The sequence below is a fragment of the Polypterus senegalus genome, chromosome 16 (genome assembly GCF_016835505.1).
Source record: "Polypterus senegalus isolate Bchr_013 chromosome 16, ASM1683550v1, whole genome shotgun sequence".
Classification (NCBI taxonomy): Eukaryota; Metazoa; Chordata; class Cladistia; order Polypteriformes; family Polypteridae; genus Polypterus; species Polypterus senegalus.
Window position 1 is genome coordinate 5523315 of NC_053169.1, and position 14823 is coordinate 5538137.

A 14823-nucleotide genomic window follows, 5' to 3' on the forward strand; every position below is an offset into this window, starting at 1 on the left:
AGTGCAAGAACATCACTTTAAAAACAAGCAAAATAACGAGATTAATCATCCTGGAGATCATTCATACCAGTGGGCTCACAACACGAGAAATAAGAGGGCTGTTTGTCTGTCTTTTCAAATGAAATCCTGGTCCATATGTAGGACCAGAAAGCAGTGGCACCTCAATGTTTCGGGACCTTCTAGAGGCCTCTCCATGCCAGAAGTGGTTCTAGGGGTTGCCTCGGGATGGGCTATAAGGCAGACCCTTGGCCAGCCGTCAGAGCTCAGCATTAGATGGAGTGGCCGGCGTGATTGAGCGAGTTATGTGATGCTTGGGGCAGCACGGTGGCGCAGTGGGTAGGTAGCACTGCTGCCTCGCAGTAAGGAGACCTGGATTTACTTCCAGGGTCCTCCCTGCGTGGAGTTTGCATGTTCTCCCCGTGTCTGCGTGGGTTTCCTCCCACAGTCCAAAGGCATGCAGGTCAGGTGGATTGGCGATTCTAAACTGTCCCTAGTGTGTGCTTGGGGTGTGTGTGTGTGTGTGTGTGTGTGTGTGTGCCCTGCAGTGGGCTGGTGCCCTGCCCAGGGTTTGCTTCCTGCCTTGTGCCCCTCCAGCAGACGCCCGTGACCATGTAGTTAGGATATAGCAGGTTGGATGATGAATGGATGGGATGGATGTGATGCTTGTGAGTAGGGTGTACTGTACATGGGCTAGACAGGTGAAGCGAGGTCCAGGAGTGGCAGTAGGCAGCACTTGCCCTTTCATTGTCCCTCCCTTGTGTTTACTTTGGTGTAATAAGCGACCATTTGATATAAAGCGCTTGTTTGTGATGGTTAAGGTGGCACCCAGAGGTGTCCCTGTCACAGTACGGACGTCTTTCAGCTTTGGCCAAGCTCACCTGTTCTTTAAGCTGTGTGACCTTCTCTTGAAGGATCTCGCGCACGTTCTTCAGTTTGGATTCAACGTCTTGCATGCCTTCCTCCATTCTCCTGAGGACCTGCTCATACTGCTCCTTGAGAGAGAAGGACATTTTTAACAGTGACTGACATGACGTAGGTTGGTTAGCACACTAACTTCACTCCACTCTGTACAGCTGACAGTAGTGACCCCATAAATCTATAAATTAAAAATGGAACACTGGCTTCATAAGAACAGAGCAGGCCATCCGGTGTGAGTGTGTGCGTGCCTGCCGTACAGCAGCTCTCTTGTGTCTTAGCGTTAAGAACTGCAATCACGATTATTTACTCCACTGCTCGCCGATTGTGTGTGTTACGTGTTCACAGAGGCACGATGTCTGAGATTAAAACCAGGAGATGCGAAAGTCTTTTTAGGAGCAGGCAGTATTAAGGTCAGGTAAGCAGAAAACAAGACACGAGCAACAAGTCCAAAGCCTGCCTAGTAGTGCTGGAGACCAGGGTTGTCCACGTGGGATTCCTCTGGGTGGTCCGGTGTCCTCCCACAGTCCAGGCACATGCAGGTTAGGTGAAGTGGTGATGCTCAACTGGCTTGTGTGTGTGTGTGTGTGTGTGTGTGTGTGGTCGCCCTGAAATGGACAGGCCACTGTCCAGAGTCTGTTCCTGCCTTGCGTCTTATGCTCCAGCAGACCCCCTCCCAAGACCCTGTTCACATTAGAGTGGGTTAGAAAATGACCGACTATCTGAAGCTTGGACCTTACAAACAGTGTGTCACCATCTTCAATTAACGCTAACGTCATTACGGCTTTTATCTTCCTTTTCGTGTTTTTTGTAAATTTTCTCCACTCCCTTCTTTGTATGCCTCTCATCGCCGCTGTCCAATTAGGACCCTCCGTTTGTTCATTTTTTGTGTCTCGTCTTTGCTCTCCCACTTGTGTTGTTCGTCTCTCTCGTCTTCGGCAGTTTAGTGCATTTTGTTAAGTTTCTTTTTTAGGTTCTGTAGTTTTAGGGAACTGACTGTTTATGAATCCTAAGAATGACATCACGGTGACGTCACACACAAGACTAGAAGTATTAATAAGAACAAGAAAAACAAAAGTGGCACAGGCCAACTCTGCAAAAGCCAGAACACAAACTGGTGGTACCTTCTAAAGTTGTTGTGAAATTGCACTGCAACCAACGTCCCACTGGCACCGCGGTGTTGTAGCTGAACGAGTTGTTTTAAAGTAACAGCCGGTGCCCACCCTGCTAATTTGTGCGATTATTCGAAGCGTTCTTGTCACGTCACCTCTTCATTGCCTATTTTAGTTGCTCAGACTCTGCCATCTCAGTCCTAGTGTTGTTATGTTGGCCTTGTGTGACACTGCAGGCCCATGAAATGCTTTGGCCCCTAAATTTACCCACACCGTGCCCTGCTGCACGGTGTACCCACCTGCTGAACCGCCATCTGCATCTTTGCCTGCTCGGCCTGACAGCTCAGACTCTCTTGCAGCCTCTTAACTTTCTGCTGCTCCTCCAGGAGCTGTGTCCGCACTTTGTTCACCTCCTCTCTGGACGTCGACGCGCTTATTCGCTCCTTTAGTTCTCCTAACTCTCGTTCGTGAGAGCAGCGTGCCAGGGAGAGGGTAGTGAGGGCATCCTGGAGCTGAAAACAATGAAAAACAGAAGCAGAGTTAAAAAAAAAAATAAAATGAGGGCCGTCACACTTAGTAAGGAAGACTGGCGTCATGGAGGGGACCATTAGACAGACACAATCCTAAGGCTCACAGTTTAACAGTAAAAAACAGAAAGGTTACGGTAGAAAGACAAAGGAAGGAGCAAATATGACGAACATTAGGAGAGGAAAAATAAACTCAAAATAATGTGACCAAGTATCATCATCATCATCACCACCACATCAATGCTGTTTCAAGTGGTCATTGGCCAGTATGTGCCAGTACAGCTTAGGAGAATTCTAATAGGTCGACGTCTTCACATCATAGCGCCCAATGGCCGAGGTTAGGGTTGACCTCACGTGGTACTATTTGGGGCATCGCAGTTGTCTTGGGTTACGTCCAAGCAACTGGGTTTTCATTTAAAAATGCAGATGTTAGTTTTGGGTGGCACGGTGGCGCAGTGGGTGGCACTGCTGCCTTGCAGTTAGGAGACGCATCTGGGTTCACTTCCCGGGTCCTCCCTGTGTGGAGTTTGCATGTTCTCCCCGTGTCTGCATGGGTTTCCTCCCACAGTCCAAAGACATGCAGGTTAGGTGGATTGGCGATTCTAAATTGGCCCTAGTGTGTGTGTGCCCTGCGGTGGGCTGGCGCCCTGCCCGGGTTTGTTTCCTGCCTTGCACCATGTGCTGGCTGAGATTGGCTCCAGCAGATCCCTGTGACCCTGCAGTTAGGATATAGCGGGTTGGATAATGGATGGATGGATGGTTAGTCTCCATTTCAACCTTCCACTAACACGACCAAAATCTGAGACTTGGAATCGTTCACAAGAGTCGAACATTTCTGAAAATGGCAGCTCAGCTTGGCAGTGTGGATGGGTGAAGGCGAAGAGGTTTGGAAACGTATACTCAAATCGCGCGCTGATTGGTTCACGCTTATCATATGGCCCTCCTCCCTGCTTGGATCCTGCCCACTACATCATCTCATTCCCTGATTGGTCACCCTGCACTGAAGATAAGCGGATTAGCCCACCTCTTTTAAGTCAGTGGGTAACTGATGTTGTATTCTATTTGAAACTGGAAAAAAAATCAAATTCTCAATCTGACGAAACCTGGCAGGATCTAATCAATACTATTTTAGAATAAGCATTTAAATTGGGGGTGAGACTCCGTTCTCCCTTTACTACTCTCAGTAGTTTTTTCTCAGGCTGTTGGCCTTCTTCTCTTTCTCATGGGTGGAGGTTGAATTCAATTTAGTTTTGCAACGTTTGACTTGATTGTGTGGGCTTTAAATAATTTCAATAAAAGTTATCAAAAAAGAAAAGAAAACCGCATTCCAACACGTCGGACACAGAGGCGCTTGTTGTGTTGCTCACCGGTATGCATCTCGGTTGTGGTTTGTGCAGTTTGAATTGCAGGTTACGTATGCAAAAGGCAAATTATTTACCAATCCCTTCAGTTTGGTGAGAAACGCAGTGGCGAGAGGCGTAACCGTCCCTTTCAGGAGGAGGAGGACACGTCTTCTCCCTGTTTTTGTTGATGTGCTCATGCCCAGTATTGGCAAATGGCTACAAAATACACATTTTTGGTCGTTTTAGTGCAGGCAGAGATACTCCTGTAAATGACGTGAAAACGCTAATCTGGGTGGAGATCACATTTGTTTGAAGACTCAATTGTTAAATGTAGTTTGGACGTCTGTTGCTTAAAGGGCTCCTTTTTTTTGGCTTGCAAAGGATGAGATTTGTTGTCCAAGAACACGAGACGTCTGAGTGTCCTCTACTCTACCATAACTTCCAGTGACTCCAGTCTGACTCCAGCCTTCCTAATCAATTTTCTAGGCCTCCATTAATGCACAGGAGATCCCAGCAGCACCCCGCATACAACAAAGCACCTCAATCTCCTCCGAGACCACTCTGCCCCTCTCACCTCAGCCTTTGTGTCCGCACTCCACTCGAGTCTACGGCCCAAAGACACCCCAAGGTACTCACAGGTCCCCACCACATCTTCACTGTCAACAGGCCTTCCTGAAGTCCACCACCATCTTCTTCATCTTTTCTACAGGTGGTTCAATTTGACCCCCTTCAGCCCACGTAACACCCGGGGTGCCGCCGTCTATTTACCGAGTCCTTAGCCACTGCGGCTCCCGTCTTTGGACTCCATCCACTTTTGGTGATTTTTTTTTTTTTAGAGTTCTTTTGATTCTCTGGTTTTTGTTTAAAGATTTTGTATTTTAGTTTTGCATATCATTTGGTTTTTTGATTGCCACTTTTTAGGTTAGAAGCTGAAGAAGTCCATCCATCCAACACACTATATTCTAACTACAGGGTCACAGGGGTCTGCTGGAGCCAATCCCAGCCAATACAGGACGGAAGGCAGGAAACAAACCCCAGGCAGTGTGCCAGCCCACCACAGGGCACACACACACACACACACACTAACGACAATTTAGAATTGCCAATCCACCTGACCTGCATGTCTTTGGACTGTGGGAGGAAACCCACGCAGACATGGAGAGAACATGCAAACTCCACGCAGGGAGGACCTAGGAAGCAAACTCTGACGGGTCTCCTAACTGCGAGGCAGCAGCGCTACCCACTGCGCCACCGTGCCGCCCAGCTGAAGAAGTGACACAAGTAAATAAAGTGTTTAAAATGATGAAGAGAATTAGTGCAGCGGATCCTGGCTGTTGCATGAAACACGGGGACGCAGTTCAAGAATTCGCACAAATGGCTGAATGTTCTTCTCCATGCAGATAAGCAAATGTATGGAATAAAATGACCAAGTAGTGTGGTGGTGACTTGGTGAACAAGATGGACGAATGGCAGCGTATCGTTACTGACAGGAGGGCGGCTCTCTATATACCGTAGTGTGATTTAAAAAGTCCATACAGTTTGAAACCTGCTCAACCTCTGCAGACCCCCGAAGTGGCCACTTCCATTCTCACCGCTCCAAATTCATGGTGAAGGCCTGGCCACTCAAGCCACACACTACCTGATCTCGAGTGTCCTTCAGCTCTGACTGCAGTGTGCTTTGCTGTCTCCGCAGGGTCTGGCACTCCTGGTCGACCTGGCGCAGCTCCCTCTCACTGGTGGCCACCTGCTCGGTCTTAAACAAAGCCAAACTATGGTCAGCACTGCAGGCTCCAGTTTACCTTTCACTGTCACCCTCAAACTAAAATTTACATTCCCCGTGGTAACCATCAAGTGTAACGTGCTGGCTGACCAAACATCTCTCGTACCTTTTGCCGAGCGGCTTGCAGTTCCGAGCACAGAGCCTCGCATCGTCTCCTGAGCTCAAAGAGTTCGTGATCGTCTGCTTGCTCTCGCCTCTTCTCGTGTTGCATCCTCTGTACGTCTACTTCCAGCTGATTTATCTGCAAAGAGAAAGAGATTCGGTATTAGCCATCATGACATGGGAATTGTCCCCGAATTTCAGATGGTCCTTGCAGAGGGCCGAGATCTAAAATAATGCTGTCTGTGTTACAAATTGGAAATGCCATAACGGATAGGCTGGAATGGAGAGGGTGAGGCCTTACCTGGCCACGAGGCCACAATGGATGGATTAGCTGTGCAGGGGTACAACCTGGCTGGGCTGGCTCTTGATTCCTATCCCAGTCGGGACAATCAAATAATGGGAGACTGGTTATTGAGGACAGTTTATCCCCCAGTAAGAGAGGAGGCAGTGTTCCTATGCCAAGGTCCCAGTCCGGACTCCTGCAGGGTTGTATTGGACTTGTAGTCTACAAGAGCGGCCGGCCCTATTGGGGTCTGTGGGTGCTGCCAGGAGAAGGTCTCCCACCACATTAGTCGGAGGTGCTTCTGGACAGAAAACGTCGCAGTATTGGGAATTCTCCCGGGTCTCGTAAAATGTAGCAGTGTTTACATGTGTCAAAGTCGCTCATCTCGACCAGCGTCCACAAAACTATCTTTGAAAAGTAGCTACTCACCTCAGGAATTAATAAAGCCTAAAATGAGCGATGACAATATGGGGGAAAAATAAAAACAGGAGTGGTCTCCCCTCGACTCTCTCGTGTACTCTGATATGGCGATGGATATTTGAGGAGTAAACCGCAAGACAAGGATTTGATTTTTATATTATGTAACCATCAGCAATAAATCAAATCAAATGAATAATATATTAAACAATTACAGTATTATAAAAGTAAAGTTGAATAAATCAGACTCTGCAACTGTATGAATAAAAACTAAATAAATAAACCGAGTGTGTGTTCAGGTGAAGTCCCACGGCCAGTTGATGGATTTGGCCCAAAAGTTAATACTGGCCTATAATTTTGGTGTAACAACCACATGCCGAATTTCATCCATCTATCTCGTTTTGAGTTATCTTGTTTACACGCACACAGACACGCAATTCCAAAAAACGGTATTTTCAGAGGGTGGCACGGTGGCGCAGTGGTAGCGCTGCTGCCTCGCATTTCGGAGACCCGTCTGGGTTCGCTTCCCGGGTCCTCCCCGTGTCTGCATGGGTTTCCTCCCACAGTCCAAAGACATGCAGGTGAGGTGCATTGGTGATTCTAACTTGTCCCTGGTGTGTGTGCGTGTGTGCCCTACGGTGGGCTGGCACCCTGTGTTGGCTGGGATTGGCTCCAGCAGACCCCCGTGACCCTGCAGTTAGGATATAGCGGGTTGGATAATGGATGGTATTTTCAGGCTCGGGGAGGTCCAAAATGTCATTTTTTCATGATTACTATACCTTCTCTATACTTCACATACGAGAAAGTAAAAATGAAAACAAAGCCTGGAACAAGAAAAGAAAAGATGAGTTGGAATGTCGAACGAGCAGAGACAGCAAGAGGCACAAGAGGGCCGTGGTGACCATCCAATCCCGCAAGCCTACACGATAAGTGTGACTGAAACAGCCGGACTGCTGCTTGTGTTGCCGCTACTCATCACTTTGCCTGCGGTGTTCCCACCAACGAATCTTTTGTTCTCGGCGATTGTTGTGAAGCGTTACGTAGCCTTTGTGCATCTAGCGGTTACACCATCCATTTTACTGTGGAATGACCGCCCGATAGGAGAGTTAAAGAGTGCGGTCAAAAGAGGAAAGTCATGACAGCCCACTCAGACGGAGCATTTCATCCAACAGCTCATGACGACACTCCATATACAGTCCAAACATTGTATGGAAAATGTTAAATCGATCAGTAGCTGCTCCGCATTTGGACCAATGGGTGCCAGCCTCGCGTCTCCGCCAGGTTTTCGTCGTATCGTTTTACGATTAATGGTGTGATTTACCATCAGGCTGGTGCTAATGAAGTAAGAAGACAGTTGACCAAAAACACTGAAAACAAACAAATCTTTAATCTTCAGCATCAATACACAACACCGCGGGTTTAGTGTTACACAACGGCAATCTGCAAAATAAAGGAATGAACAACACTAAAAATGAAACAAGAACTTTTCACTTGACACTTCCAATAACGGCCACAATTCCTGCTCTTTCAAACAATTCTGCCTTTGCGTATTCCGTAATCCTAACGTCACGATGAGATACGGACTCCTTTTTCCTGTTTTTGCATTGCAAACCGATCGTCCATGGGGACAGTGCGAAAGTTTTGGGTTCGTCAAAAATTTCGATCTCTGGTTTTCGATGGATCCTGATGTTTTAGGGTCCCCCAATACTGAAAACACTGAAATCACGTAAATTATTAATATTAATATTATTATATCTTGAAGACGGGTGTGTGTCTGTCTGTGTGTGTCACAGTTTTTTGAGGACGTTGTAGAGCTAAAACGGCTGGATAGAGAAACACCAAACTCGAAACTTAAGCCTGCTATGAGACGACGATGTGCTGATTAGTTTTTGAGCCACAGGCGCTCCAGAGGAACCCTCAAATACTGCCATTCTGTAATGATTTAGGAATCCTTCTCGTCAATTGTTATCGTAATGACCTATTTTATGATCACAAAGATCAGCATCGGAGCGGTAAATAATTACTGAAATGTTAGAGAAGAGTTTGGGTAACTGGGGTCTGAGAGCACAAAGCCTACTGACGCTCACCTCCACATTGTTTTGCTCTCATTCTCCCCGTTTTCTCGCTTGTCTGTTATTAATTTCGACTGCTCTGCACAGATCATTTTTCACATTGGCATCTGCCGACGGGTGTCAGAAAGACAAACAAAACCCAATGGCCTTTGACGTTGTAGGATAACAACACATCAAAACGTCTGACGGGAATGGGGGAGACTTTTCACAGGCACTGCAGGCCGCCGCTGATAGTGAGACGACTTCTACTGTTTAAAGTGGGGAGGCCATTCAGAGGGTGAACCCCAGTAAGAGCCAATCAGCCGGTGACTGTAAATTGGGCACAGTGCCCATAGGCTTCGACATCCAGATGACGTAAGACGCGCCATTTGGTGCTCACAGCCCCTACTTGTACGTTTTTGAATTGCTCTCCTAGCGTGGGTGATACGAGGTCTCACGTGAACTAGAATGTGCCCCCCAACCCTGACACGGAGGTCTCGCTTGCCGTGGTAACTCACCGTGTTCTTGGCATCCTCTATCATGGTCTGGCTGGCTGCGAGCTCCTGGGCCAGCAGTTCTTTTTCTTGGTTGGCAACCAGCAGCAGAGAGCGAAGTTCATCCACCTGCCTCCTGACATTTTCCAGGAATTTTTCTGACTGCTCTGCCTGTGAAATGAAAGCAAACTGCTGCCACCATTTGTAAGGTACGACATCTGGGAAGCGATTTCTTTTTTTTTTTTGCGTTGTTACAAAGACACCGCTCACATTGTGATGGGCTATAATCGATTTTATCACAAATCTAAATGTTATTTATTATAACCACCCAGGACCCTTTAAACCGGCGTCTGTCAGCTCTTTAGGTGTCACCACCTTCTTTCTCCCATGTAAGTGTTCTCCCCTTGGGAACATCGAGCACGGTCATCAGATGGGGGGCTTGGTTGGGTGGGTTTTTGGTGGTCATTTCCTCCTTGGTGAGTCAAGCAGAATTGTCAGAGTTTTAACCTTGGTGAACTGAGTGTGACCGTCAGAGCGTTGGCCCTTTGGTCAATAAAGTGCTGTCATCTGTACAACGCACTGCAACTCACAGCCCACAGCCGACCCAGTGAGTGACACCTACTTCAGTCCAAAGGGACTGACACCTGAAACTCTCGACAGGCCTCTCTTTACAGCCAGTAACTCATCTGACCCGTCGAGAGAACGTGTCCCCGCTACAAGAGTCAGGCTGCCATTGTTTTTACCTTTTTCTTCTGTTCTTCAATCTCATGAAGAAGCCGTCTCTTGTCCTCTTGGAGCCACTCGTGCTTGATGGTCAGACTGGACAGCTCGGCCTCGCAGTCCTTGAGCCGCTGGAGCTGTGGACACAGAGACGAAGTAAAAAAACAAAGAAAACTGAGCGACGCTCCACGCCAACGGTAGTTCACAGGCAGAAGAGCAACTCTCAGCTCCTTCGGTGGTCACAGAGAACGCCGTTTTAAGGAAAAGCCGCACGTCACTCAAAGCTTAAAGGAGAACTTCGGTTTCTTCACAAATGTGCTATGCGGCATTTGCATTTTTCACACAAACTGTGTTTTAAATTCCATCCATCATCCAACCCGCTATATCCTAACTACAGGGTCACAGGGGTCTGCTGGAGCCAATCCCAGCCAACACGGGGCGCAAGGCAGGGCGCCGGCCCACCGCAGGTTTTAAAGTCCAGCGTTTTCTATACATTTTAAAAGTATCTTTCCCACGCTGGCATTTTACATTGGAGTTAACGGGGTACGGGTAGAGCTGAAAAACAAAAACCTTAAAACTTAACAAATACGTTGATTTTTCAAAACCAAGACAGCTCTCGAGCCTTGACCCGCGGCTTTGTAAAAATTGCTTAAACACGTCATTGTTGAACAAACAAACACCAACGTTATGAGACTCAGCCGTTTTAAAAGCAGACCAGCGTATGCGATTCACCTCATCACTTGTAGTCTTCTGTGTCTCGAAAGACCAAATCACAGTACAGTAGACTCTTTGTGCCACGTGCTTGGTTTTATTTGATTTATTTCTGTATTTATTCAAGAATTCACTCAAATAGAAACATATCCTGACCTCGAGAAAAGCGATACCAGGAAGATACGATAAAACGATTCTTTCCAGATCCCTTTTGTTGTCACAGACATACGCCGGACACGTGGAGGGCGCGTTTGCGTAAACTGAAACTCAAAGACGACGTACTCACTACCTTTTATTTCCAGGTGGTGCTTTGTGCCCCATTAAAGTGCCAGTGCCGGTGAGATTTTTTTTTTTATTTATTGATAATGTTGGACCTTCGAACAGTTTCATCTGGTAAACGGACACGTGCTGTGTTTGTGAAGAAACTGCTTTGAGTTGAAAATACCAACTGCCAGGAACTCCCTCAGGCCGCAGTCTTGTCATATTTTTGGTTTTCTCGTCTGATTTTGCTATTTTTTTGATTGTCATCTATGGGGGAAAAGTGGGCTTTCGTGTGTTTAAAAAAACAAACAAACAAACAAACAAAACAACGCAGTATTTTGGGCTATTTTTTCAACGCCCCACCAATGAATGTTTCCCCCGTTTTTCATTCATCTGGCACCTCCCCCCTGCTATTTGCACTTTTACCTTTGTTAACCCGTGCCCCCGTATGATGGCACATGCCCACTCTAACACCCTCCGAGGGGACCCTAACTTGGGCTCCGAGATGTACTGAAACTGTCCGGTGTGTCACGTTTTCTACCTCCGGTATTTGATGATTTCTTTGGGGCACATTTGATTTTTTTAAGTAGCCATTGGGCTCTAATTGTTTCTTAGGAACCTGGCGGCCCTCCCTCACGTTTCTTACTTTCCGTGTTTCAGATCTTCACACTCCAGAAAACTCCTGTGGCTCACTGGCCAATCAGGTTACTAACTTTATGGGGAACAGAAACATTGGCACCTCTGTACTCTACACAAATAATGTGCCAGTTCTCCCAGAAAGCTGTGGAAGTTAAGGATGCTTTGGTAGGCCATTTGGTTTATTTTTGTAAAGCGCTCTTTACGGAGTTCTCGGGTACAATCACATCCAAACGTTCCGATATTTTCATGTCTGTTTCATTGTTTTTTGTTGTTGCAGTCGATCGATCCCGTTCTGTAAAAAGCCTGATCAGGATTACTGAGGTACGAACACTCGAGGCCGGTAATTAATTCATGAAACTGCTTGGAATGACCACTTGCAGCCATCGCAGTGCTCCAGGACTGAACTTGAGGACCCCTGATGTGAGACAATGAGGTCAACTTCAGTTATGGGTGCAGGACCCTCGATTTAAGTCTTAGAGCCTGGCTGTCCCATCTGAGCACATAACAAGGGTCCTGTTTGTCACAGTTTCAGCTTTGGGGTTTTAGGGGCATCAGGGTATGAAAACAAGGTGCCTCCTGAAAGCAAGAAACTAGAGTGAAGTGATGGCTGGAGCCATTAGAGGGCAGCACTGTAATGTCAGTTTATGGCCATCTGGACATCTCCTGCTTTCAAGTGACCCCAGAAAGAGCAATAAAAGGGGGCCACTAGGGGCAGAAGAGAATGCAGTGCTGCCTAAAAATAAAAACGGGTTGTGTGCCAGCAGGCTGCTATGCACCCTTGAGCCCACAAAAGCCACTCTGCACGCCTCCTCCCCGCTGCTACCTTTCAGCACAAAAGACCCCCTAACTTAAGGGAGCTGTCACCTTAGACCGGAGCAGATCAGAGGACACCCCTCGAGGGTCCAACTTGCCTTCTCTCTGGAGATGCCCAGCTCCTCCTCGATGAGCTCCCGCTCCCTCTGCCAGGCCGACTGCTGCTGAAGCCGTTCCCTCTCCAGCTGGGCCGAGCTTTCCTGCAGTTGCCTAGCGACCGCAGCTTCCTCGTCTTTCTGCCGGGTGATTTCCCCGAGCCTCTCGTTCAGAAGTTGAATGGCGCCCAGCTGAGACTCCACTCTGGAACTCAGGTCCGCATTCTCGGAGCTCAGCTTCAGGTTTCTCGAGCTGATGTCAAACACCTCTTCTCTGTACCTGGTATTCTGGGTAGATTCACAAAAAACATGTGACGTGTGTTAAAACTCGCCTGCTGCGACACGTTCACCGATTTACACTCACGATGTGGATGGAGAGTCTCCAGACTCTCCTCACCTGGGGACTCGCGAGTTCTCTGGCAAACAAAAATGTGGCAGATGATAATCTGTGCGTTACTTTGTTGTGAAGTTCAAACAAGAGAAAAGAAAAAGAGGGTGGTAACTGCAGAGGGTATTGGTCATTAGGCCAGCATTATGGACTGTGGGGGGCACTAGAGAGCCCTTCTCAGACCCAAGAAACGACCACAGAGCCTCAAAGTAATAACAAAGAAAGGGGACTTCAGAAAGAAAACAACAAGGAATAACTACAGGCAGGACAAAGACGACTCAAACGAGGGAGTAAAACAACCGCTCGAATACGCCGGGAGGGCCAAACTGAACACAGAAGGACCCTAACAGCCCCGAGGAGTGACTGGTCCACGTATCCTCTACCTTAACCTTTACTCCTCCTGAACTTCATTCTGTGCAACTTCAAGGACCGAGGACAGTAAGGCTACATCCACACTCCTACAAGGTCTGACCAAAAATAACCCAAACGGGATGCCAACATAGCAGACTCGCGACAGCGGTGGCTTGACCTGTAAAATCCCCACCTGCTCGATCAGGCCACGTCAATCGATCATCGAGCACCTGCAGTAGAGCGGCCTCATCTCCTGTGCCTTTTGAGATCTCTTACAACGTGAAATATGAAGGATCCGTTTCCGTGAAAGTCTGTGTGAAATTGGCAACAATTTTTACCGGGTCTTTTCAGATCTTACAGGCTTATTGTATGGAGAGGCTCGTTTAAGCCACGCACGATGTTTTGAATGGGACCGACGTTTCAAAACGGGCAGACGATCACCAAACTGGACGGTGATCATGTTGAGAAACTGCTCAAGAAGTAGGCGTTGGTAAAAGTTTGAGTCACACAATTTTGACTGAAAACCTACATTTGCATCGTGTTGCTGTGACATTTGTGCCAGAAAAGCGAACGGCGACAGTCGCTCAGGGGTCGTTCCCTTTCTGAATCACGCTGTGAGTGGTACGGCCCCTGTGGATTTGTTTTTGTTCCTGAAGTTGACATCCACCCTGAAAGGCTGCCAATTTCAAACAATAGAAAATTTGCCATAACATTCCACAAAACGCATTCCAGGAATTGACAAACCGTTGGGAGCGGAATAAAAATAGGGGCGGGGAATACTTTAAAGGTGACGAGTCTGACGAAGCTGCAAGTGTCCTGGTTTGGTATGATTCTGGGTCCTCAGCTGGCACCACCGTTTATTTCTATCGTTAGGTCCGCTTCCCGCATTGTTAGGGGCGTGGCCTCTGAGGTCGTGACCCATAAGTAATCGATGTGATGGGATCAAAGGACGGCTATGAGTTCAACTTGATGTCACTTTTGGAGGAACTGTGTGACATTACTGAACCGATTGGCCTGCGCTCTCATTTTCTGACGGTCTCGCCTTCCCTCTCGCTGTCTGCAGTGTCCATCGTCCACACAGAACACTCCGTAATCACGGAAGGACTTTGGTACCATCTGGGAAATCAAGGACATGCGGCACTACTGCTGAGAGCTTAAAGGTCTTATGTGGTGGCAAGGCTAGCAGAGGATGCCTATAGAATGAGTGTTTACCTGGCAGTGCCACAACGCTGAATGACCACCCAAGTGGTCTTCCTTCCCATCTTTAGCGACTGTCAGACTTAACTCGTTTTGATGTTGGTGAAGTTACGTGAAGAGGGCTGGCGAGCCTGATGGGTTATTCTCGTCAGAATTGTTCTAATAAGAGCTGACGGACATGGGGAGGGGAACCTGGTGGGTGACCACTTACCTCTTGGAAGAGCTGCTCTCGCTCCTGCTGCAACTTGTCCTTCTCACTTTTGAGTCGTTCACTTTGCTTCCTGCGGAAATGAAGAAGACATCGCCAGTCAGAAACGATGACAGTTGTTGTTTTTTTTTGCCTTCAAATAAAACACAATTTGTCTCGACCTTTGCTTGTTTGTCTCCACTTCACATTTCTGGATGTCACACTGAAGAGATTCCAGTTTCGATTTGAGAGCCGCATTTTCATCATTAAGTAGCTGAAGTTGCACCCTGTGGAGAAAATCCAAATTTCGACATTTAACGAGAACAAGATGATGGAGCTGAAAACCTAACAAGCGGGCAGAGAAATCAAAACTGTGATTTGTACAAGGCAGAGACAGGAAGAGGAAATCCAAAGTTTGCACCCAACAAGTGGGAGCT

At 47.6% G+C, this 14823-nt stretch overlaps 1 protein-coding gene across 4 annotated transcripts in view; it reads right to left on the reverse strand.

The window, feature by feature from the left end:
* The window catches only part of ninl (ninein-like), a 58938-nt gene that overhangs the window by 1362 nt on the left and 42753 nt on the right, over positions 1 to 14823 (reverse strand). For 3 of the 4 annotated variants that reach the window (XM_039738027.1, XM_039738026.1, XM_039738031.1), the window contains 9 exons: positions 14569 to 14673; positions 14411 to 14480; positions 12267 to 12551; positions 9768 to 9881; positions 9049 to 9195; positions 5784 to 5918; positions 5537 to 5650; positions 2327 to 2539; positions 879 to 992 (listed from right to left, as the gene is read on the reverse strand). In XM_039738027.1, the coding sequence (XP_039593961.1) occupies positions 879 to 992; positions 2327 to 2539; positions 5537 to 5650; positions 5784 to 5918; positions 9049 to 9195; positions 9768 to 9881; positions 12267 to 12551; positions 14411 to 14480; positions 14569 to 14673 (1297 nt within the window). The remainder of the gene's footprint in view (positions 1 to 878; positions 993 to 2326; positions 2540 to 5536; positions 5651 to 5783; positions 5919 to 9048; positions 9196 to 9767; positions 9882 to 12266; positions 12552 to 14410; positions 14481 to 14568; positions 14674 to 14823) is intronic. The other variant, XM_039738030.1, reaches the window with a different exon arrangement.